The sequence below is a fragment of the Pseudochaenichthys georgianus genome, chromosome 13 (genome assembly GCF_902827115.2).
Source record: "Pseudochaenichthys georgianus chromosome 13, fPseGeo1.2, whole genome shotgun sequence".
Classification (NCBI taxonomy): domain Eukaryota; kingdom Metazoa; phylum Chordata; class Actinopteri; order Perciformes; family Channichthyidae; genus Pseudochaenichthys; species Pseudochaenichthys georgianus.
Window position 1 is genome coordinate 41,922,166 of NC_047515.1, and position 25,940 is coordinate 41,948,105.

The 25,940-nt window shown below is 42.5% G+C and overlaps 1 protein-coding gene across 1 annotated transcript in view; it reads right to left on the reverse strand.

Annotated features, from left to right (window-relative positions):
• farsb (phenylalanyl-tRNA synthetase subunit beta) overlaps nt 1–24,998 on the reverse strand; it is a 29,664-nt gene extending 4,666 nt beyond the window's left edge. Inside the window, exons 1-16 of the mRNA XM_034097348.1 lie at nt 24,880–24,998; nt 24,455–24,510; nt 23,780–23,934; nt 22,058–22,130; nt 20,440–20,555; nt 19,307–19,457; nt 15,487–15,595; nt 14,639–14,709; nt 14,493–14,554; nt 11,371–11,422; nt 11,221–11,282; nt 8,538–8,745; nt 8,036–8,116; nt 5,665–5,757; nt 3,745–3,862; nt 2,144–2,296 (exon numbers count right to left, since the gene is read on the reverse strand). Of these exons, the coding sequence (XP_033953239.1) occupies nt 2,144–2,296; nt 3,745–3,862; nt 5,665–5,757; nt 8,036–8,116; nt 8,538–8,745; nt 11,221–11,282; nt 11,371–11,422; nt 14,493–14,554; nt 14,639–14,709; nt 15,487–15,595; nt 19,307–19,457; nt 20,440–20,555; nt 22,058–22,130; nt 23,780–23,934; nt 24,455–24,510; nt 24,880–24,937 (1,618 nt within the window). The 5' untranslated portion in view covers nt 24,938–24,998. The remainder of the gene's footprint in view (nt 1–2,143; nt 2,297–3,744; nt 3,863–5,664; nt 5,758–8,035; nt 8,117–8,537; nt 8,746–11,220; nt 11,283–11,370; nt 11,423–14,492; nt 14,555–14,638; nt 14,710–15,486; nt 15,596–19,306; nt 19,458–20,439; nt 20,556–22,057; nt 22,131–23,779; nt 23,935–24,454; nt 24,511–24,879) is intronic.
• Between the last annotated feature and the right edge of the window lie 942 nt (nt 24,999–25,940).

Below are 25,940 nucleotides of genomic sequence, written 5' to 3' on the forward strand. Positions count from 1 at the left end.
ATCGTGGTGAAGACGAAGGTCACAAAGCACCTTCAGGGTTCATGCACTTCTCCACCAACGGCTTCTCCAGGACCGTCACCTCGTTTTCCACGACCGAAACACGACTCTCTCTCAGCGGTCCACTGAACACGGTTTATTTAACATGGAACAGGAAAATAAGGTCTGCATGAAACGTGTTGAGCCTCTGAGACAAATCCAACAGCTTACCAGCTTCCACGCGCTGAAGCCACTACAACCTCTCACCAGCAAGACGCCTCAACAGTTAAATGCCATCTTACGTTTCATTACGACACAGTATTTATTATCGTTATAGTTTTACTATTTCGGCGATTTGATCAAATATAAATTATATTTCACTTTAGTTACATTTCCATCACTTTTCCAGGGCCAGGAATTAGCATTTAGAGTTTCCATGACTTGTCCAGGTTTTTAAGGAGCGTAAGAAGAACCCTGATGTTAGCACTTAAGGGGGAAAGGAGGACTTTGTATAATCTTAAATCAGGGTGTATGCAGGAAGTCAACTGTAACGCCTTTTAAGACCCTTCCCATACAGACCTCATCGCCACTTGGAGTTCTAACCGGTTGCCTTGGCGACACACTTTACCTCACATTGACTATACACAGTATTGATTGTCCTTCCTCCTGATCTTCCAACCGTTTGGACTTAGACTTGCATTTCTCCATAACGATGTTGCTTAGCAACCGGGGTAAACGGACCTTCGCGCGCTATCAAGCAGTGAGCGTGCGATGTCCTGTTCAGGCGACGTCAAACCCAACGGGAGGCCATCAATAAACTACACAGAATCACACCACTAGGGCTGAACGATTAATCGATGTTAAATCGAAATCGCGATTTTAAATGATGCGATTATCAAATCGCAAAGCCTGCCATCTTTTTTAACATTATTTTTTTTTTACATTTTTTTTTTTTATTATTATTTTTTTTCTTTTTGTTCTTGTGTGTCAGTCATCCACACCAATCAGACGTGCTGTGCTCCACATGTACCAGCCATTGTTAACCAATCAGAAGTGGCCCATGATAGAAGGTGATAGATTTCCTGTTTGTGTTTTTATCTTGTTGCCTATTAGCTTTTATTTTATTTATTTTTAATTTAGTTATTTAAAAAAATATATATTTTTAAATTGTACGGTGTCCTTGGGTGTCATGAAAGGCGCCTAAAAATAAAATGTATTATTATTATTATTATTATATTGATCCAATCACCTGCCAAGTGCTTTTGAAAGTGCCTGCCCTTTCCAAATGGCTTCCAATGGAGCTTCAGATGCTTTGGTGAACCATCTGGGTCAGGTTAGTAATGCTCCATCACATGTTTCTATCACAGGGTGAATCTGAAACTGAAGCTTGACTTTAAAGCAACGGAGGTTTCATGTAAGTTTAGTTCTTTCACTCGTAGCTCGGGCTGCGGGGTGCTAGAGACGGGAGCACGTTGATGCGACCTTCCTAGCCGGAGATATGGCCGCATTTTACAATAAACTTCCATTGGGTCGCTTAAAAACAAATATCGCAATATTTGTCAGAAGAATCGCAATTAGATTTTTTCCCAAAATCGTGCAGCCCTACGCTGACACACCTACGCCATGACTACATTCAGGCAGACTGCAGAACACAACCTCTTTGGACCATTTATATACTTATTGACAACAAGCTACAAAATGTAAGACCTTGGAAAATGCCGTTTAATAGCCTTCATTTTCGCTAAATCGATTTATCAACTTTTAATACTTTTTAAGACCCCGCGGACCCCTGCTAATGTTTCTTAAGCAGAAAAGAAAATGGCAGAAGAGGAAGGAGCAAGACTTTAAAAAAAAAAGACACGACAGGTAACTTCTCACTTCTTTACAATCAAAACTGAAAACTATTATGTTGCCCATGGAACATTGTTCTTCATCAACAGCCAACTCAAGACTCGCCTTTTTGATTTAGCTTTCAAATGAATTATATGTATTCTTGTTCTCATCGGTCCTGTGTGTGTTCTGCCCAGGTCGTATTAATCAAAAAGCGTTCACTCTGTTCATCACCTGGGAAGGCGAGGTCGTGTTGTGTATTTGGCTTTTTGTTTGTGTTATCGTTTATGTATGAAAAGTGCTTCATAAATAGAGTTCGACTGAATGTTTTCCTCACCCTCAGCGGCCTGGATGTGGTACCCGTCTCCTCGCTCTGACTTCACCTCCAGCAGCTGCATCGTGCGGTCCAGCAGGCCGTGGATCACCTCGAAACCCGGGCTCTTGTTGTAGTAAACGGCACAGAAGCGCCGGCTGTTCCTCGCACCCACATCTGGGAGGAAGAGGAGGAAGAGGATGAGGAGGAGGAAGAGGAGGAGGAAGGGTTAGGGTTTATTTATTTGGACTGGGAGCCGCAGGGTCGCCGGTTCAAGTCCCCGACCAGACCTAAATATGGACTGTGGACTGCTACTTGGAGAGGTCCCAGCTCACCTCCTGCCCTGGAGACACATTTCACTGTGTGTGCTGTGCGCTCTGCATGGGTGACCATTAAAGAGGGTTTAATATTAAAGGTCACCTATCGGGCTATTTTTAGGCAACAGCACGGGTCTCTCAGATATATACAAATATATAAAACATGGCTATGAAGTGTTTTGCTCCAAATACCAAACGGATCATTCTAGCCACGCCTCATATCCCTCTATTCCACTTCCTGTTTCTAAAGTACTGATTTGGGGATAAAGCTTTAAAGAGGAGGGGTCTGAGCTCATGCGGGACCCGGCAGCTACCGTCTAAACTAAATGCTGCCGTGATGAAACGCCATATCATGGATTATCAAGGATCTGAAACAGTCTGGAGCTCAAAGGCTTTCTCTCTCCCGGTTAGACCACAAGGTGAGTTCCTTTTCACTTCCTGCTTCTTCACACACATGCTCTCCAGCACAGGTTAGCTCTGAGTGTTAGCGATGCTAATGTGAACACCGACCATATTACGTCCAAAACAGTCGGGCATTGTTTCTGATAGCAGCGTTTCTGATTGGGCCGTGGGTCCACATTTCAGATATTACGTCATATCGGACGCAAATCTGGATCAGCTCCGTAGTTCCCCGTTTTTAGAGATTTGGGTACGGAGGAAAAGAGAGAGGGTTTTATTTCCTGACGCTGCGTGAGTTCCCCGACACACCGGGACACATGTTGAAGTAGAGAAGACATCAAAAAGTTCATTTTGCATGATAGGTCCCCTTTAGTTAATGAATAAGTACTTTATTGCAGAGCCCCTAAAGGGATATGAAAACTAAAAAAAGAGAATAAGAGATAACGGGGTTTTTTTAACCCGTTATCCTGACTTTAAAAAATAATTCATGTCCGTTTCGGGGCTCCGTACTTTATTGATCTCAATTTGGGAAATGTTTGCGTTGCAGCAGCAAAAAATACATGACATTGTACATTGGATAAATTAAAAGACTAGAAATAAACAATCCAAATTGTAAACATCTCAATAGAAATAAAATAGCACAAATTTACAGTAAGAAAATATAAGATAAGAACTTCATTGATCCCAATTTGGGAATTGCTTGCGATCTGAGAACTGGGTTGATTTGTTCTACTCGTTTTGTTTTGGTCAGGACTCCGGCACGGCGTTCTGGATTAGTTGCAGTTTTCCAAGGGTTTTTTTAAGGGTTTTTTTTAAGGGTTATTATGGGGCAATATCAACCACTTATTAAGAGATCTGGACTTTCACACACATCTCTTTGATCCCTTCCCACATGCAGCAGACCGTTACCTTTGGTGTCGTCCTTCAGCACCACGTCAGAGATCTCGAACAGTTTGAGGGGGAGGGGCATCTTCCTGTTGGCAGCCAGGGTCTTCAGCAGGCCGGGCAGCAGGGTGGTGCGCGCCACCTGGTGGGCAGAAACGGAGGTGCAGGCAAGGCAAGTTTATTTACTTCATGAATCCACAGAGCTGCATCTCAGAGGGCGGCGGGAGAGCCCCCTTCTGGAGAAACTACAACCCATCACTTTTAAAACATCATTCATTTTGATCTGAATCCATTCATACTTTTTCCTCACTCTTAAATCTTTCTCCAGAGTTGTATTGACTTTTGCTGCAGGTATTACTCGATGCAACAATGCATAATTGACTAAATCGATGATTATTGTTGTTATTTAATGGAGAAGGCGACATACTTTCCCATAGGGGGAAATTAAGTTTCACACTATTGTACTAATACTGATTTTATTTTGTAGAAATTCGGACTTTTAGTACATCACTGTCCTCATTTCTAAAATCATGTGTACTGCAAAATTAACCTATGCAACAATGTATATTAGAAAATACACTTTTTTACACGATTGTTACAGAAATAGAGATATCATTTATGAATCCGCTTCTGGGGAAATGTGAAAACTGTTATTTTTATGTAATATTTTATACGCTTATAAATACACACATGCACAAACGGGACCTAAACACAGCTACTACATTTAAAATATGCAAATTGTGGCCGCATGTAGGACCCGTTGTAAGGCAAGGCAAGTTTATTTATATAGCACTTTTCAACGCAAGGCAATTCAAAGTGCTTTACAAAAAATGAAAGACATTAAGCATTAAAAAAGAAAAGCTAATAAAATAAACATTAAAAGGAAAAATACATGGATAAAAGTTAAAGTGCAGTTTAAGATACGAATAGTTCAATTAAAAGCAGCGACAAAGACAAAAGTCTTCAGCCTGGATTTAAAAGTAGTCAGAGTACAATGTACACATTTAACTGCTTATGTTTCTATGATGGTTTATTCCATTGTGTCATTGTATTTTTCTCTCCGATGGTTCAAACCTGAATTCCCCTCCGGTATGGAACGAGGATGTGATTCTCAAAGACGTATCATTTTCCTGATTTACTGTCAACATACTATAGACATGTTTTTTATATATCGGAGACCTATGCTATGGCCTAAAAGTAGGGGTGACCTTTAAAACTAATTAAAATAAATCACCTTTACAAATGTCTTTACGGAAGTGAAACCAATTTGCTAGCCACAGTTTAAACAAGTATGCTTGCACATAAGTCTATGAAGTGCTTTGCTCCAAATACCAAACAGATCACCCGTTCTAGCCACGCCTCATATCCCTCTGTTTCACTTCCTGTTTCTAAAGTGCTGATTTGAGTATAAAGCTTTAAAGAGGAGGGGTCTGAGCTCATGCGGGACCCGGCAGCTACCGTCTAAACTAAATGCTGCCGTGATGAAACGCCATATCATGGATTATCAAGGATCTGAAACAGCCTGGAGCTCAAAGGCTTTCTCTCTTGCCGGTTACACCACAAGGTGAGTTCCTTTTTACTTCCTGCTTCTTCACACACATGCTCTCCAGCACAGGTTAGCTCTGAGTGTTAGCGATGCTAATGTAAACACCGACCATATTACGTCCAAAGCAGTCGGGCGTTGTTTCTGATAGCAACGTTTCTGATTGGCCCGTGCGTCCACATTTCAGATATTACGTCATATCGGACGCAAATCTGGATCAGCTCCGTTGTTCCCCGTTTTTAGAGATTTGGGTACGGAGGAAAGAGAGGGGGTTTATTTCCTGACGCTGCGTGAGTTCCCCGACACACATCTGTATAAAAGACATCACAAAGTGCATTTTGCACGATAGGTCCTCTTTAAATGGCACAGTATGCAAATCTCTAAGTTCTGTTCTTCTTTACCTGGAACTCCGCCGTCTTGGGGTTGGCGATGTGAACCGCTCTCGTCTCGGAGATTTTCTTCCCCAGCTTGTCTGATATATCTTCTGCGGAGCACTGCAGGAGGAGAGGAGCACGGATCCTTATTGATGCTACTGTTACATTAGCACAGGTGGAGGAGAGTCGTACAGTTATCAAGGTGGCTTATTGATGCCTGGTGTGGTGACCGTTTCCACTCACTATCACATGGATTGATTCTGTGATTTGTAGTTACACGTATATAAAGACCCAAATATGTTCATCTTAATTCACATCTTATTTTAAAGTGACTTATATATAACAGTATATAATTTTTTTTTTACCTTTAATTGTATTAATCTCTAATCTGTGTGACTCTCTGCTGTCCTGTTTTTCATCCTTACCCTGTTGCTGTTCAGCTACTGGAGTGGAGAGCCCCAGCTGGGCGTAACTCTACGTCCCACGTGGAACCGAAGGTTAAGACCAAACTAAAGTTATGACTAGGGATAGGTATCGTTAAGGTTTTAACGGTACTACTACTTGCATCGACACCGCTTATCGGTCCGGTGTTTTAACGGTACTCTTATCGGTTCTTTTGGAGAAAGAAAGAAGGTAAACAAATTGTGAACAAAACTAACATTGCTTTTTATTTAAATTAAATAATATTTCACATCGAAATGCTTTAACAAATGGTATTAAATAATGTGATAGAGAACTGTAAACAGAATAGCTGAAACTTTAACAAACTAAATAACTCAGTTTCCTCTAATCATTAACCCATGTTTATATAATGGAGTTAGCTCCGTGTGTTGCTGCTAGCATACAGAACACCTGACGTGGAAACGTTCCTCGTGGACGGGGCTACAGAGCTGCTAGAAAGACAGTGGAACCCGGTGCATTCCTCCGTCTGGATGTGGAGCGCTTTTGATAAATGTTTAGACAAATTGCTCGTGTTACCGCCCTCACATGCTAAACTCTTATTGCGCTTTAGGCAACGAGCATCGAGACGGGTAAAGTTTAACCACACCTTGGAGCACGTTCTCTCGGCCATCTCCTCTGTGTGTGTGTGTGTGTGTGTGTGTGTGTGTGTGTGTGTGTGTGTGTGTGTGTGTGTGTGTGTGTGTGTGTGTGTGTGTGTGTGTGTGTGTGTGTGTGTGTGTGTGTGTGTGTGTGTGGCTGCATGTAGCAGCTGCGCGTGTGTAAACTGCCCCGCCCCCTCGCAAGCAGGCGGGGGACTGGATTGGAAATATCGAAAATAATCGCAGATGCATTTTTCAGTCTTTCTGCGTATTAGAAACGGAGTTGGCGACACTGAAACTGAAATATAATGTTTGTGCAGCAATAATACATACGACATATTTGTTACATGTCTCCAGTACCGATAAAAAGACCGATAACGTCGGGGCTTAACGGTACCACGGTCTTTAATAATTCAGCCCCGGGGCTCGTTTAATACCGGGGCTCGGTACCCATCCCTAGTTATGACTAGTGCACCACTTAGAGTTAGTGTTCTAATTTCTCCATTGGTAAAATTAATTGTTCTCTTCTTTTGGTTTCCGTTACCATTGACTTCGTTATCCAAGTCTTAGCTTGCTTTTTAAATGGAGGAGATCGAGTGTTAGATTATGTAGACGTGTGTTGCTTGGCAACAAGACTGTTTCGCGTGTATTCACGTGGACGCGCATCTTAAGACCCGGCGCAGCTACGACCGAGACTAGTCAGGCTGGGTGCACTCGGTGTAAATTCGAATCACTAAATCGGACGTGGCTAAGCCCGACGTTAGAGTTAAGCCCTACTTTATTACGCCCAGCCGAAGCACTCCACTCCTGAATTTCCCCACATGGATTAATAAAGGTCCATTTTATCTTATCGTATCATTACACGTCACTTGTTAGACGCTTTTATCCAAAGCACAGAAGCACTTTGGGGAGAAGTGTCTTTCCCAGAGACACAACATTTGTCTTTGTATTTTTGATTTGATCTTAAATTGCATCAATCTCTAATCTGTGCTGTTTTTCATTCTCACCCTGTTGCTGTTGAGGATTAAAGGTCCATCTTATCTTATGGGCCCGATTGCACCATCTAGTGTCAAAGTGTATACATTTGTTTCATCTTCACGGTCTACTGTTTTAATTCTATTTTGAGATGTGTAAAGTCTAGTATTGTTTATTACTACTCTTTACTTTCGACGTATGGGTAACGCCTTGTTTTTATGCAGCTGAAACGCAAACATTTCCCAATAAGTACCTCTCATCTTATCTTAAAACAAACAATGAAAACATACGATGGGCACAGCAGCTGTTGAACAGACGGGTTAACCCATCGTTAGCCACCTTAAGCTACTGGTTATCTCTATAACGATGTTTATTGTTCTTACCAGGGCGAAGTTGAGAGCCTCAGTGAAGCCAGCCGCTGCCAGGTCCTGTCTCAACAGCTCCGTCAGTTTATTCAGAGGGAACTGGGAGAATACAGAGCACATACATAAGAAAACATGGTGAATGAGATGCAACAATATTATGGGCTGGGTGGAACGCTTAAGCAATAGCTCACGACAGGCCGTGGTATATGCTCATTATATCACAGCTAAGGAGCGTGGTTCGGCCCGACGCCAAGCGGAGGGTCGAAAAAAACTCACCTGATTGGAAACACTAACAAAACAATTCATATTTGTTCTCATTGTTTTAAAAGTCATTTCCTACATCCCACGTTCAAAACCTGGTTAGTGAGGAATCAGCTCTGACACAATCTTCTGCTCCTCACAACCCACTGTCTGACTTACACACTCTGTCCAGGGACTACGGATGAAAAATATCCTCTTGGGACATTTACAGAAATGTTGATTAATGTCCCTGTCAAATAAGTAAGTAAATCGCAGGCACCTGATTGGCCACGGTGTATGTGCGTGGCGTGGTGTAGGGGATGTTGTTGAAGCCGTACGCCATGGCGGCGTCCTCCATGATGTCACAGGCGTGAATCACGTCTGAGCGCGTGGGCGGGATCTCGACCTCGATCTCGTCGCCGACCCCCGTGACCTCGGAGCGGAGACACATCTTCGTCAGCAGCCGAGCGATCGTCTCCGTGGACTCGCTGTCCGGACAGAACGGACCGTTGTTAATACAAAATAATGAGAGGACAAGCAGCTGGACGTTTCAAGATTCAAGGCTTTGACATTTCTTGTACCGTCTTGAAACTTCCTTAGAATATGTTATGAATTGTAAGGTGTCCTTGGGTGCTTTGAACGGCGCCTCTGCATAGAATTAATTATTATTATTATTTGAACATAGCTGCAGTGTAGTTATGTACATGAAAATCTTAGGTCACAGGCTCCTCCTACAGAGCAACACAATAAAACAGATAAAATAGTGCAAGTAAATACAAATAGAATAGAATATAAATAGTGTAAGGAGAGTCTATATACAAGTAATTGGAATATAATATATTAGGTAAATAATTTGTAAGTGGCAAACAGTTTGTAGACCGTGTCGTTGTGAAGTAGATTTGCTCAAGTACTGTACATAAGGAAAGAGAACTTGTACTTTATTTGTTCCCCTTAAACTGTGGGTTTTCTCTGGAAGTGTTTCCTTGTACGATGTGAGGGTCTAAGGACAGAGGGTCTAAGGACAGAGGGTTTAAGGACAGAGGGTCTAAGCACAGAGGGTCTAAGGACAGAGGGTCTGAGGACAGAGGGTTTGAGGACAGAGGGTCTGAGGACAGAGGGTCTGAGGACAGAGGGTCTGAGGACAGAGGGTCTAAGGACAGAGGGTCTAAGCACAGAGGGTCTGAGGACAGAGGGACTGAGGACAGAGGGACTGAGGACAGAGGGTCTGAGGACAGAGGGTCTAAGGACAGAGGGTCTAAGCACAGAGGGTCTGAGGACAGAGGGTCTGAGGACAGAGGGTCTAAGGACAGAGGGTCTGAGCACAGAGGGTCTAAGGACAGAGGGTCTGAGGACAGAGGGTCTGAGGACAGAGGGTCTAAGGACAGAGGGTCTAAGGACAGAGGGTCTGAGGACAGAGGGACTGAGGACAGAGGGTCTGAGGACAGAGGGTCTAAGGACAGAGGGTCTAAGCACAGAGGGTCTGAGGACAGAGGGTCTGAGGACAGAGGGTCTAAGGACAGAGGGTCTGAGCACAGAGGGTCTAAGGACAGAGGGTCTGAGGACAGAGGGTCTGAGGACAGAGGGTCTGAGGACAGAGGGTCTAAGGACAGAGGGTCTAAGCACAGAGGGTCTGAGGACAGAGGGTCTGAGGACAGAGGGTCTAAGGACAGAGGGTCTGAGCACAGAGGGTCTAAGGACAGAGGGTCTGAGGACAGAGGGTCTGAGGACAGAGGGTCTGAGGACAGAGGGTCTGAGGACAGAGGGTCTGAGGACAGAGGGTCTGAGGACAGAGGGTCTAAGGACAGAGGGTCTGAGGACAGAGGGTCTGAGGACAGAGGGTCTAAGGACAGAGGGTCTGAGCACAGAGGGTCTAAGGACAGAGGGTCTGAGGACAGAGGGTCTGAGGACAGAGGGTCTGAGGACAGAGGGTCTGAGGACAGAGGGTCTGAGGACAGAGGGTCTGAGGACAGAGGGTCTGAGGACAGAGGGTCTGAGGACAGAGGGTCTGAGGACAGAGGGTCTAAGGACAGAGGGTCTAAGGACAGAGGGTGTTTTTCTCATACTGATATTCTGAACAATCTGTGCTGTCGTATTTGCTGTAAAGCGCTATATAAATAAAACTTGATTTGATTGAATGCACATTTTTACTTTTACCAAGCTGAATCTGACTTTGGAACAGTTGTAGGGAGAATATCTCTTACAAAAAAGTAAGACAAGTTTAAGATAAGAACACCAACATGTTCTGGCACGAGCCAACGGTTTCAAAATGCAATTAAATACTTAAACCCGTGGAAAACAATACGATACGGAGATATATTCAAAACGACATTACAGACCAATCTTTTAGAGTCATGTTATAAACCTTGCATTTTAAGATGTAGTCATTGGTCTTACATTTTATTTTAACCCTGGTATTTATTTGTTCTTTATTAGATTTATTTATTTTTTAACATTTGATGGTTTCATGGTCTTAATTGTAAGTGCTGCAAATTCTTTATTTATGCATCCCTTATATTTAGTATGTGGAGCACTCGATGTTTGCATAAAAGGTGCCAAAGAAATCTGCACAGCCCTCCACTCTAACATTTCATAGTGTGTGTGTGTGTGTGTGTGTGTGTGTGTGTGTGTGTGTGTGTGTGTGTGTGTGTGTGTGTGTGTGTGTGTGTGTGTGTGTGTGTGTGTGTGTGTGTGTGTGTGTTCTTATATAATCACTGTACTTAGTTTAATGTATATTTCGTGTACATATGTTCTTGTTTTTTTTTATTTTAAAATAAAAAATGTAAAAGTCTTTTTTTTGTAATACTGCGATAATATACTGCAAGTTTTAAAATGTTCCTTCCTCCTTAAATACAAATTAACTGCAAACTTAAAAGAAAGGAATGGTTTGCGAGGTGAATCTTAAAGTGATGTCGAGCAAAGTGAAATGCATCTTAAACATTTACTTGCCGGTACAAAGGACTCACTTGATGCCGACTTTCCGGTTGACGAAGTCGCTGGACAGCTTCTCCTTCCGGTAGGCCAACTCCTGAAGAGCACAGCAGAGATTTAGCAGAAGAAGAAGAAAGTCATGTCATATATGTATTTGAAAAAAGATGGAAGAGTGAGTACAGTACTGGGTATGTGCAGGTCTTTCCGTCTGGGTACAGCACCTCCGCCTCCTCGACCCTGAAGAGCAGGAAACAGAAGGAAATATCAACTTAACTGTAATATTAGGAAGGTTTTGTAGAGAGATATAGTATGAGGGCGCCAACGTCACTTCCGACCGTAATAATAATAATAATAATAATAATAAATGGGATTCTTTCCTTAACGGCCGGTCCACACACAGGCATGAAAAAAATCTTTCAACGCTTCGCCCCTTCACTTGAATGGGGTGAGGTAGAACATTTTGAATCTTCGCCGAACTGCATTGTGGGGAGCGGAGCATGGCTTTGCATCGTGAGCATCAAAAGTTGAGCAATGTTCAACTTTCGATGCTCCCGATGCTTTCGAAGCTGGCATCAGCCAATCAAATCCCGTTTATGCTAATCTCGCCAGTACAAGCGCTAGCCAATCAAACCGCGTGCAAGCTGGGAGAGCCAGACCGCAGTTCATTTCCTCATATTCCTAACGAGAAATTACGGTAGCAAATCACCCGGTTCTTTACGACCAGAACTATTACCGGGATACAAACCGGAGGAACCAGCATGGAGGGAGGTGGCAGAGGCAGTGGGGGAAACTGGTAGGTTTTCCCTGTTTGGGGATTTTATATCCAGTTTACTTCGTTTTAACATTGCTATTGCTTTGTATGTCGGGGGCGGGAGATTCATGTGATTGGTTGTTGGTCGCCAAAAATTGCCAAACTTCAGACACGCCCAGCTTCAAGATTTTTCAAGATTTTTTTCATGCCTGTGTGTGGACGGGCCGTAATGCTCGAAGACGCTTCACATAAAATCAGAACAGAAACAACACAAAGAAAACTGTGCAAAATACTGCATTAGAGCGATGCGGAAAACAACAGTAACAGTTAACATGTAATCGTGGCCGTTTCTCAATCGCGAGGATGCTGGCTTGGTAGCACATGTCTTCCGAGTCACTTCCTTCAGAAGCGAGGCTAAGAATCCTTCCTGGCATTCGTAAAACGAAGAGTGGAACAGGCGAGCAAGTGTGCGTCACATGAGAGGCCCCGCCTTACATTTTCCGCCACAGATTTGGGGAAATTGGTCCGTGCGCAAAGCATTGTGGGGATTTGAAGGACGCGAAGTCTACCCATGTGGAGCCTCGAAATTACCCCCAAACCAAGGACGCGGCCTCGGTGGAATTCCAAGTATGCTGGAGATTTGAACAGTCCTTCGGCGGCACTCGATGACGTAGCATCCTTGAAATATTGGCTTGGAAGCCAGTATCCTCGCAATTGAGAAACTGCCAGTGTCTTCAAGCTGCCGAGTCTTACATTGCACCTCAAACTACACATAAATCCAGAGCTGCGCTTTCTTTACTTCTTCGTCAGAACAAACAAATCCATCTCTGCCGTCAGACGATCTATTCGACACCATTTTTATATTTTTAGAGTAATTATGCAGTTATTTGAGGAACAGAAATGTTGTTCTCTGGCATCACTTTCAGGGGGTAAATCTGCATTTTGGTATGAGGGCGCACGCCGATAGTAAGAGTAAACCGGTTTAGACAAGACTATGATATTCATTCATTTAGTTACTTAAAGGGGACCTATCATGCAACATGCAGTTTTTGATTCATGTGTCCCCGGTGTGTCGGGGAACTCACGCAGCGTCAGGAAATAAAACCCTCTCTTTTCCTCTGTACCCAAATCTCTAAAAACGGGGAACAACGGAGCTGATCCAGATTTGCGTCCGATATGACGTAATATCTGAAATGTGGACCCACGGGCCAATCAGAAACGTTGCCATCAGAAACAATGCCCGCCTGTTTTGGACGTAATATGGTCGGTGTTTACATTAGCATGCTAACACTCAGAGCTAACCTGTACTGGAGAGCATAGCCTCATCCCAATACCCCTCCTCGACTCCTCCTTTCCTTCACTCGCGTCCCTTCCTTGCGTCTTAGCTCCGCCTCCGTAAGATGCGAGCGAGGGACACGAGGAGGTGAAGCGAGGACAGAGGAGTCCTCAGGTATTAATAGGGACGTCCTCGTTCACTCAAACCTCACTCTAACGACGTCTGTTAATGATGCCATGTGCACAGCTGTATCCCCTCTCCTCGGGCTGAACTGAAGAACCTTTAGAACCGGCCCATTTGTTGTTAAATATTTATTTAAATTAATGAATCTTTCTCTTGTTAGTCAAGGAATTCAATGATGGTTGGTCCTGCTTTTGTGTTCAGTTTTGGTGTAAAATGTAGCCAAGGCAAGGCAAGTTTATTTATATAGCACTTTTCAACACAAGGCAATTCAAAGTGCTTTACAAAAAATGAAAGACATTAAGAAAATGGCATCTAAAATCAGTCATTAAGAAAAAAAGATAATAAAATAAACATTAAAAGAAAAAATACATGGATAAAAGTTACAGTGCAGTTTAAGATATGAATAGTTCAATTAAAAGCAGCGACAAAAAGAAAAGTCTTTAGTCTGGATTTAAAAGTAGTCAGAGTTGCAGCGGACCTGCAGGTTTCTACATTTAAATAAAAATATAATTATAGTAATGTGAAAGCCTTTTAGAAATGAATTGCACGTAATAATTCCCACGGAGCTGTGAGCACTTATACATTTATGTGACGCTTTTCCACTCATCTTCCAGTTGTCGGTTTTCCTCTGTTGAAATGGACCAGCTGTGAAGGTGGGGGCGGGGCTTTTATACGCCAGTAGTGAAAGCACTTCCGCGTGTATCCTCGCGTGTATCCTCCCTCACCCCTCCTCCCTCACCCCTCCTCGATTCCTCCGTGTGCATTTCAGCTATTGGGACGTCCTTCAAAATGGCGTGTCTTGATCGATTTCCGGGTCAAGTCCCGGAGGAGGGGAAGACAGGACTCGAGGAGGGGTATTGGATGAGGCTCATGTGTGTGAAGAAGCAGGAAGTAGAAAGGAACTCACCTTGTGGTGTAACCGGCAAGAGAGAAAGCCTTTGAGCTCCAGACTGTTTCAGATCCTTGATAATCCATGATATGGAGTTTCATCACGGCAGCTTTTAGTTTAGACGGTAGCTGCCGGGTCCCGCATGACCTCAGACCCCTCCTTTTTTATTTTATAAATGTTTGCATGATAGGTCCCCTTTAAGACTTACGTGAAAGGGTGTGAACAATACTCGCTGAACATGGTCACCATCATGTCCAACACGATCTTCGCCTGGATAGAAAACAGGAGAATACGTTTTAAACATTTAAACGTGAACTGAAACTCATATTGAAGTGACTTCCGTCTCAGTTGTACCTTAGTCAGGTCTGTCGCCGTGCACTCCACAAACACGTTCTTCGTCTTCAGGGTGATTTTCGAATGGTCACCTGGAAAAACACACAATTGTTAATATAAAAAGAGACGATTACAACAAGTTTTTTTGCCAGAGCTGCAACAAGTAGTCTGCTAATTGATTTACAGATTTTTGGGGATAATTGACGATTCCTCCGTCACATGTAATGCAAGGAAAAGGCTAAAGGTTTAGTTTTCAGTCTCTCAAAATGTGGATATTTGATTAGTGATTTATATAATACCAATATGAATATCTTGGGGTTTTTAGAAGGTTACAAAAAGGCAGTTAAAGAAATTAATTTGGATTTAAAGAAAGTTGGAAATTTTTCACATTTTAAAGACCACAATTAAAATAAATAAATAGGCAGATTAACAGTTTGATTCCCGTTAGAAATTAAAATCAATGTTGATATGGCGTAATTTGAATTAAATACACTATTTAATTTAAATCAGTTTTATTCTGAAAAACCGGAAGTTCACTAACTATTAACTTAACACTTTTATTCTGAAAATTCTTCACTTCCGGTTAGCATTAGCATGCGGCGAAATGCTACATTTTCAAACCGTGAATCGAAGGTGAAAGGACATGTGATGTTGTACACTGAGCACACTGGGTTTAGCACTCATGTATTGCCGCTGAATAACGTTTATTAGGGAATGTTTAAATAACCCCAGACACCAGAATGATGTAATTTAACAACAGAAAAAGGCAGGAATTGCATTGGACCCGCCCCCAGCTCACGATCTTAGAGAAACATTGATAACGTCTCTTTATATTTTAAAAAACAGGCAGGAATGAAGGCGGTGCTCACCGTTGATGATGGGGGGCATGGAGAGGACGATACCGTTGCTGTCGTAGATGACGGGGTACAGCGGCTTGTCTTCGATGATGTGGAGGTAATGTCTCAGGTGGCTGTCTGTCTGCAGGAGTCAGAAGAGAAAAAGGAATTTAAGAACCGCTTATAAAGACAAACGGCTCTTCTGACAAACGTTACCGTCAAGAAAATGTATCACACGGTCTAATCCAGTTATATCGTGTACGAGCCGTTTGGCTTCACAGTGGCTGAACATGTTTTCTCCGTGGTTGATAAGCACATCTCTGAAAATCCTTTGTATATTTCGGTTGCGAGACATTAGTTTAGTTTATTACATGGCTTAGATGAATACTCGATTCTGATTGGTCAATTCAGAACACGTGACACGTTGTTAATCCAGTAGTACAGACCGCCGCCTTGGATTTGTTGACCGTTGTTAAGGACGCTCACATCTGCAGAAAGAAGTTCGGTCAAATGTAACAGTTTGAAAAGCAAGCCAACTGCCTGCTTGTCTTTAGTTTTCCGCCGTCGTGTGATAGCAACATGGAGGATTCCAACATTACTTTGAATACATTTGGAGAGCACCGTAATTTGGAGGAATGGTTGGAGGCTGATGAGTCCCCAGTGAAGAAAAGAAAAAGACAAGAGGGACAAGAAAACAGCGCAGAAGCAACGGTACGTCCACACAGCAGCTTTTCAAAAATCTTGAAAATCTTGGAGCTGGGCGTGTCTGACAGCTTGGGGATTTTTTGCGAGCAACGCGACCAACAACCAATCACATGAATGTCCCGCCCCCGACATACAAAGCAAAAAACCCCGGGGATTTTATGCGAGCAATATATATATATATAAACTCCCCAAACAGGCGAAACCTACCAGTTTCCCCCACTGTCTCTGCCACCTCCCTCCATGCTGGTTCCTCCGGTTTGTATCCCGGTAATAGTTCTGTCGTAAAGAACCGGGTGATTTGCTACCGTAACTTCTCGTTTGGAATATGAGGAAATGAACTGCGGTCTGGTTCTCCCTGCTTACACGCGGTTTGATTGGCTAGCGCTTGTACTGTCAGATTTGCATAAACGTGTTTGATTGGCTGACGCTTCCAGCTCAGCTTCAAAAGTTGAACATTGCTCAACTTTTGAATCCTGGACATCCGGGAAATCTTCGCTTCGCTCCCCCACAATGCAGTTCGGCGAAAAGCGAGGCAAAGTGACGTCATCCCCATTCAAAGTCAACGGGCAGAGAAGCGTTGGAAGCGGTGGAAGATTTGTCTGAAGCTGCTGGGTGGACGTACCGTAAGGGAGGCGAAAAGACACAGAGATTCGAATGACAGAGAAATCGACCAAGTTGAAGAGGACAGGAATGAATTGAATACAAACCGGACGACATTATGGGCGATGAAACTATTTAAAGGCTGGCTGAAAAAAACAATTATCAGAGTTTGACAGCTACGCGGCACGCAGCTGCGGTCCTTTCACGCAACGGTCCAGACCTCAAACGGCAAAACCTATTCAGTTGCCAGTTACTTCAGCATTAGGGCAGGGATATCAAGACACTTTCCAGGGTTTGACAAAATGAACTGCGCTACTTTTAAAACAAGCGACGATGTTTTAAAAAAGCTCCACAAAAACGGGAACGACGTCAGCCAGCACCACCCGCCCATCTCAGCTGCGGATCTGCGGCTGCTCAGGGCTCCACAGGCTGGACTGGTCCGGGGGGTGTGGATGGATGTCCAGCTGCATCTCTCCAGACGAGGCAGAGAGGGAAATCGACATTCGAATCAAAGCTCTTTTATTTTGAAACTTGATGATCACGGATGCGAATACATATCTCTTGCTCACAACGCCGATACCAGGAATCAGAAAGATCCAAAAGATACGAATAAAGAGATTGACAGATTTTATTTTCGCCGAGCCTGACAACCAAAATTGCCCCGTTGCCAGCTTCAAAAAGTATGTTTCCCTGTGCCCATCTGACGCCAACGCCTTTCAAAGCACTACACAAACCATAGCTTGAGAAGCACGGCAGTACAACTGCTCTCTCAGGCTGGTCTTGGATCAAAAGAGACCATGTCTCTGGACACCGGTGTGAGAGCAGCCTGAAGAGGTACTGGGCTCTGACAGTAACTGAAAGGGAGAAATGGAGCAACCCTTCAGGCTGGGTGTTCTGTTACCCATAAGGACCGCCTCGCTGCACATTATCCCTTACTTATTTGTTTCTAGTGTCGTGGAAAGTCCCTATTAGAGATGTCCCGATCCGATCACGTGATCGGGGATCGGAGCCGATCACGTGATTTTCCAAAAATCGGGGATCGGGAGAAAAAAATCGGGGATCGGGATTTTTTTATTTTATTTATTTATTTAATGTTACAAAACAAAAATGACCATGATCTCGTCTTAAAGTCATCCTGAGGACTTAGTTTTGGTTTAAAATTACACAACATCATGTATGTGTTGCTTTCTTTGGGCTTGTTTTCAGACCTGGTTATCCCTCTCAAAGTGTCTGATAGCAGCAGCAAGCTAACGAGAGGCTACGTTCAGCTGGTGACTCGGGAGTCGGGACAGAGAAAATGTCAGCAGTTTGGAAGTATTATAAAATTGAAAGCGAAGGCAGTGTAACAGCCAGGTGCAATGTTTGCAAGGCGGAGGTTCCGCGTGGTGGAAAGAACAGAGCTACGTTCAACACGACCAATCTAATACGCTACCTGAGAAACAAACACCAACAACAACACGGCGAGTACACAGCGGCCACTCAGGTAACGGCACTGAAACAACCGACACTTTCAGAGACTTTCAAAAGGAAAGAGAAACGGCCCCAGAACAGAGAAAAGGCCAACAAAATAACAGCCAAGATAGCTGAATTCATCGCGTTGGATGACCAGCCGTTATCTGTTCCTTTTTTTTCTCTTAATGCACTGCATAAAGATCGGATCGGGAAAAATCGGTATCGGAAGATTGTCAAAATCAAATGATCGGAATCGGATCGGGAGCAAAAAAAGGTGCCCGGGACATCCCTAGGCCCCATTAATGGAGCAGCTTTAGCCCAGCTGTTGTCCCCGGACAGATGATAAAAGACACCTTTTTAAAATCACAATACATCAACAAGCAGTAGTTATAAAGAAAGGATGAAGGACACGCAGATAGAGGGGAAAGGATAAAAGAGAACAATAAAATGCAAATAACACACGTTACTACATACATGTCACATATAGCATATTAAGAACCGTACTTTTCGGACTATAAGCCGCGACTTTTTCTCCCCCATTTTTGTGTACAGCTAACGGCCACTAGGGGACCTCCTAAATCTATGGATTTTACAGGTAAGATTAACCACCTTTAACCCTATGGGCTCTATGACCGGTCCGCGCCCGCCACCTTTAAGCGGCGGGCTCCAGCAGGAAAAGATGGAGGCCGGGAAAGAGCGAGACAGGTAGCGCGCCAAAGTAAAAGTGGAACCGAGAGCCAGAACGAGAGCAAGACAGACGGACAATTTAGCTGCTGCGGCTTATATGCAGGTGCGCTTTATAGTCCGGAAAGTACGGTACTCAGAAAACGTCAGAAATTTGAGGAAAAGTCAGAATTGTTGGAGATTTGAAGAACAAAATCTGAATTTTCAGATTTTTAAGACAAGAAACATTCCTCCATCTTGTGACTGTGTGACTCCCTCTCTTGATATCAGCATGTGAAGGACACTGCTCAGGAACTAGCTGATGCTCTGTATGTGATGACTCCTTCCCTTCTGGAGAGGACCACAGACACATGGATCCTGAGGCTGAAGCTCAAGCCGGGGACCAGGGATATTTCATAACGGTACCACTGACCTTGTAGAGGCTCATGAGCTGGGTGGCGGTGTACTCTTGGGTCTGGTTCAGGGGTTTGAAGCTGATTTCTGCGGGGGGTTTGGCGGTGTACGTGAACGGACCGGAGACGGTGTCCAGGTCGTGAGTCCCGATGGCCACCAGGCTCCTCTTCCTGCATCAACGTGTCAGATATTTAATATTTCAACACCAAGACAAATGGAATAAAGACAACAATAATGGAGATGGATATCAAAAGATGTTATCCGATTTGTTTTTATTGATTCTGAAAAAAAATATCTGCCTTTCCGTGTTTTATCAACTCACCTGTATTGTCTTTTAAAAGTCATGTCGTTATGAATGTCTAAGACCTGTACAGCACTTTGAAAGGCCTCACCTTAGGATATTAAACCATTAAAATAGCCAATATTACCCTATTAGGAAATATGTTCAAACAACAATTTGATTGAGAACAGAAGCTAATACTGTTATTCAAGTTGTTCGTAGTAATACAGAAATGAATACTTCTTAGACCAGGGGTGTCAAACTCAAGGCCCGGGGGCCACATTCGGCCCGCGACTTCATTTTCTGTGGCCCCACAAGAGCTTGCAAAGAATATAATATGTTTATTATACGGTTACATGCTACAGAAGCACGTTGCCCATAAACTACATGTCCCACAATGCATCTCAAATATGACTTTTCTCAGAATTTGCCTTTTTTTCTTCAAAATATGCATTTTTTCATAGAATTCCTTTTTCTCAGAATTAGATTTTTATTTCAAAATGTCACTTCTATTTATTATTTCTCCAGAATTTGGCTTTTCTTTTTGGGACATACGCACTGAAAAGACTTGCAATTATTTGCCCTAGACTTCTGCTTTCAGATGTAGTTAATTATGAAGTTATTACCCTATCCGATGATAATCCAAAGCAGAGGCAATGATGTAATATAATACATTATTTTATATATATGATATATTTATATATGTATTTTTATATAGTCTTAAAGTTACAACCGGCCCTTTGAGTGCAACCATAATGCTGATGTGGCCCGCGATGAAATTGAGTTTGACACCCCTGTCTTAGACTATCACCACTATCTAATTGATGGCGTGATACAAAGTGACTATGAAAACGTGTAACCGCTGATCTGACCTGCAGATGTTCTGGTGGAGCTTCTCCTGCAGCTCGATGAAGCTGTCGTAGCGCTCCTGAGTGAAGGTGATGTTCCTCAACACAGCGGCCACAGCGTGGGGTCGCACCGCCGCCGTCTGCACAGGAACATTCAAAGGTTTTATTGCCGTGTGCTCAAAGCTACAGTGGAGAAATGGCAATGAAAAGATTCTGACCTGAGCTCCACAACAACGATGCAACGTATGTAATAAAATGCAAAATGAAAAGTAGTGCAAAAAGTCTATCTGTGAGCCGCTCTATGGAAACCAGTCGGAAGTCGCTCATTTCTAAATAAACGTGGATTTACGTAAAAAACTATTTTTTAGGTGTTTTGTTTGATTTTAAACAAAGTCTTGGCTTTCAGAATATGAAACTTTTATTTCCAAAATCACACGATAAATACGTGTTTGAAGCGTGTGAAGGGACGAAGACAGCTCTCACTCGCACTCTGCTGTTCCGCAGCGCCGCCCCCCCTCCCTCCGCTGACATTATGAATGTACGCGTATAGTGATCATAGATAACACGGCAGGGTCCGTGACAGTTTGTTTTCATCTGATTTCAAACACACACACACACACACACACACACACACACACACACACACACACACACACACACACACACACACACACACACACACGATCATTTGCTAATAACCAATCAGATGGATGGATTCCAGAGGAGAGGAAACTTTGAAGGCCTTTTTCTCAAAGTGAGGACTCGTGACACATATTATATAATGTGACATATTTCGCTTAATATCTAGAGAACAAAAACAATCCTGATATCGTGAGAAAGCTAGGACTCTCCTCTTTCCAGCGGTGGATACAACTCAAAATGCGTCTCCGGGTCAATGCGACTGGTTTCGATGGAGCAGGTCAATAGAAAATGATATGAAGAACAGAATATGTATGAATGTAAATTAAGACTAAATTAAATACGGTTTATTGCGGTGATAACTATTTATATAAATTAGTAGATTGCCAGATGACAACAGGAGAGTTTATCGGGGCACTTAACAGAGCTAAACACACATGTACCAGATGTTGTTATGGTATTTGGAGGGTCCTCACTTAGTATGCGTAGGATGCAGCATTGGTTTTTATTCATGTGTAAAGCCATCTTAGGAAAGCTTCCACTGCACATATGAGCCAGATCTGCTCCAGTGTGTGACTCTCACAGCCTCAGACCCAGCGCCTGGATGCGGGTCCAGGTTCCTGCCGTGCGGACTGAGGCTGGAGAAAGGAGTCTTTTTCATTACGGTCCTTGATCTTGGAATGACCTTCAGTCACGCCTCACACTGAGGGCACTTGTCTCAATAGCATGTTTTCGATTGAAGTTGTCTGAGGTCCTTTCCACCAGCTGCTCTTGCAGTAATAAGCAGTGCCTTTCTTACTGTCCTAATGTGCAAAATGACTGCTTTTGTTTTCTTAGTTATGTTCTCTGTATTTTATATGTGTGTGTTATGTGTAACGTTGCTGCCTTCTTGGCCAGGTCAGCTTTGCAAATGAGATTCGATCTCGATGCTTTGATCTGGTTAAATAAAGGTTAAATAAAATACAAAGTAACCAAACTACTGATAGCTCCAGTTACCGCCCACCTCCTCTGTGATGATGAGCCTCTGAGGCTCCCCACTGAGCGGGCTGACGCGTCTGTAGCGAGGCGCCTCCAACCTGCAACACAAGCACAATCGTTGCACCCTCAAAAAACAGCCGTAACAATGTTTTAAAATGTGTATTTTCAATGAGTGGAAACTTCAGTCCTGATTATAACTATCTAATCTTCATTTTCAGAATTTGAAACCTTAGAAATGCCTCTTTTTTGCATTACGCCATGTTTTTACAACACAAAAATGTCATTATTTTCTGTATACTAAATGCTGTTGAAGCAATTGTATACATTTCTTTATGTATGTTAATGATCAGCAAACAAAACATTTTTCCAGATTTGGCAAAAACGTGTTTTCTGGGAGGACAAAAATCTCCACTTTCTAAAACAAATTAAAAATTATTATACATTTTCCACTTTCTGGAGAGGATCACAGATACATGGATCCTGAGATCGAAGCTCAAGCCGGTGACGAGCGATTATTAACATTTTTAAGCATTCAGAAAAAGGCAGAATTTTCAGATTTTGAGAAAAAGTCAGAATCTTTTGAGAAAAAGTCAAAAAAAATTGAGAAAAAGTCTGAATTTGTGAAGATTTTGAGAAAAGGTCAGAATGCGATCCATTTTTTACCAACTCGAGCACGTAACTACCAAACTATGGATTTACTTTCAGAGTTTGAATGCCATAAATGCAGGTTTGTTGAACTATTTAATCCCATTTTAATGGAAAAGAGGCAAACATCTCTATGATCTCCAACCCTCCGCAGCTCACACCAAAACTATCTAGACTAGAAAACAGCGGTACAGGGGCGAGGGGCAAACATGCATTTTCAATACCGGCGTGAACTTTCCATTTAAATCCCTTGAACTCCTTACTTTATCATTCCTGTTGGGAAACACTGAACATCAGAGTAACTTTATAACTAAGGTATCCCAACTGTAGCTGTGAACATGACAGGAAGTGAGATGACCTGGAAGAGCATCAGGCTGTTTGAGGCAGATGATAGCTATGTGATGAACATGATGATTCAGCCTCTATGGAGAGAGACATCAAGCATGCTCATTTCTGACGTGGAGCTAATCTGAAGTAAACATTGAATACTGCTTTCTGTTCCTCCATCTTGAGACTGTGTGACTCCCTCTCTTGGATATCAGCATGTGAAGGACACTGCTCAGGAACTAGCTGATGCTCTGTATGTGAGGACTACTTCCCTTCTGGAGAGCATCACAGATACATGGATCCTGAGATGAAGCTCAAGCCGGGGACGAGTGATTAACATTTTTAAGTATTCAGAAAAAGTTATCATTTTGAGAAAAAGTGAGATTTTTTTTGAAAAAGTCATAATTTTTGAGATTTTGAGGGGAAAAAAAATCAGAATTTTGAGGAAATAAAGTCTGGATTTTCAGAAAAAAGCCAACATTTAGAGAAAAACTCAGTATTTTGTTCATGACAGGATGTATGATTACAAGACCCGGCATTCCTCCATCTTGTGACTGTGTGACTCCCTCTCTTGGATATCAGCATGTGAAGGACACTGCTCAGGAACTAGCTGATGCTCTGTGTGTAATGACTCCTTCCCTTCTGGAGAGGATCCCAGACACATGGATCCTGAGGTTGAAGCTCAAGCCGGAGACGAGTGAGATTTTTCTAACAATTCCTATCATGTAGCCTTCACACTCACAGCAGTCCTCAAGGTCCCAGAAAACCCTCTCACTTGTTCTTGAAGACCTGCAGTCCTCGGACGAGCCCCTCCAGACACAGCAGGTCGTAGCGGTTGGCGGGAACATCGATCTTATACAGGATGACGTCGGACGCTCCCGAAGCCTTGGAGTCGCCCTGCTCTCGGCTGATTATCTCCTTCTCTGAGGTCTGGAGCGGGGCAGAGCAGAGTTCACGGGTCACAGCTGCAAATACTGATATTCATCTAACGATAGTTTAGTTTCAGTTAATGGAGGATTGTTTGTCATTTGAAGTGTGAAAAAATGCCAATTACACTCCAAATGTCTATGTATGGACCAAAAAATAGCAGATATCGTCTCATTTTAAAGGCTAAAATAAGAATACATCAGTTGTTTTGGTAACATTTACAAATAAGGACTGATGACGCAAAGTGGAGAGAATAGGAACGATGACAAAAATAAAAAAGTGCAATCATTAAGATACAAAAAAGTATTTAACCACTTAAAATGTGTTATTCCATAAAAGCGGGTTTTAATACGTGATTTAAAAGACGTTAAAGATGCTAAAGCGTTATATATTGTATTGTTGTTCCTTCTGCAACATCTTTTCTAAATGTGTTGATTTACTAAATCTTGTTTTTAGGCTTCAAAAAGCAACACAAACTTAAATGCAAACAGTGTTTTGATCTTTTTCATTACAGTTCACTCACAATTTCATCCAGCTCCAGCCCATACTCAAAGCACAGCTCGTCAAACTCTACATCAGCTGTAACAACAAAACAAATCATTCATAAAACATTTAAATAAAACGGCAGACTGCTCAGATTTAAATGACGGGAGGAAATGATGCAATCACGTTGTCATCAAACACATGCATGTCAAATATCTAACTAACACTACTTTCTTGATGACATTAATATACACAGGCATACGTTAACATTCACGTTTCTATTCGGCATTAATTCCCTTCGTAGTAAAGTCAGAGACCGCTAAAGTTAGCCATTTGTTGCTTACATCAGGCTAATGATTTCATGCGAAACTCTTGAGTTCCTCGGTCTTTTAAAAGCCTAAATGACATTAAATAACCCGGCAGACACGTGTCCCGTTACTTGGATATGTATTACACATGACTTACTGTATGTTTTGCCCAAAGCTTTGAACAGAAGATCCCTCTTTACTCCGACAGTCGGCATGTTGCGATGCTAATCCTGTTTAGCACAGGGGAAAGGAAGGACCCCGCCAACCGGCTGCAGCTGTCAGGAGAGGTGCCTGACTGAAATACACCTACAGTAGAAATTACTTCCAGTTCTTGATAAATGTATTTAGAGAAACGGGAGAAGTACTCAGATCTGGTACTTGAGTAAAAGTAGAAGTACTCAGATCTTGTCCTTGAGTAAAAGTAGAAGTACCAGAGTGTAGGAATACTCTATTACAGTAAAAGTACTGCATTCAAAATGTTACTCAAGTAAAAGTAGAAAAGTATTCTCATCAAAATATAGTTAAAGTAGCGACAGTAAAAGTAGAAGTACTCAGATCTTGTACTTGAGTAAAAGTAGAAGTACTCAGGTCTGGTACTAAAGTAAAAGTAGAAGTACTCAGGTCTTGTACTTGAGTAAAAGTAGAAGTACTCAGATCTTGTACTTGAGTAAAAGTAGAAGTACCAGAGTGTAGGAATACTCTGTTACAGTAAAAGTCCTGAATTCAAAATGTTCCTCAAGTAAAAGTAGAAAAGTATTCTCATCAAAATATAGTGAAAGACAGTAAAAATAGTCGTTGTGCAGATTGGTCCATTTCAGAATAATATATATGATATGTTTTATAATGATTGATCATGAAAGTGTTCTCAAAGCTGGTGAAGGTGCAGCTAGTCTGAAGTACTTTGTAGACTGCAGGGTAGCTGGTGGATTTACTCCAGGTGGAACTAAAGTCTGATTTAACACTTGATTATATTTCACATCCTTCATCCAGATCTGTAGAGTAACTAAAGGTATTAAATACATGCAGTGGAGTAAAAGTACACAATTTACCCAGGGTTGCCAACTTTGGGTAGGCTACCTGGCTGGAGTGAGATTTTGATATCATGGGTTTAATTACACATATGCACACTAAATGACTGCTATCGTGTCAGTAGCGGGACCTGAGCATATATGGGATATATATATATACAATATATACAAATACACAATATTGGACACA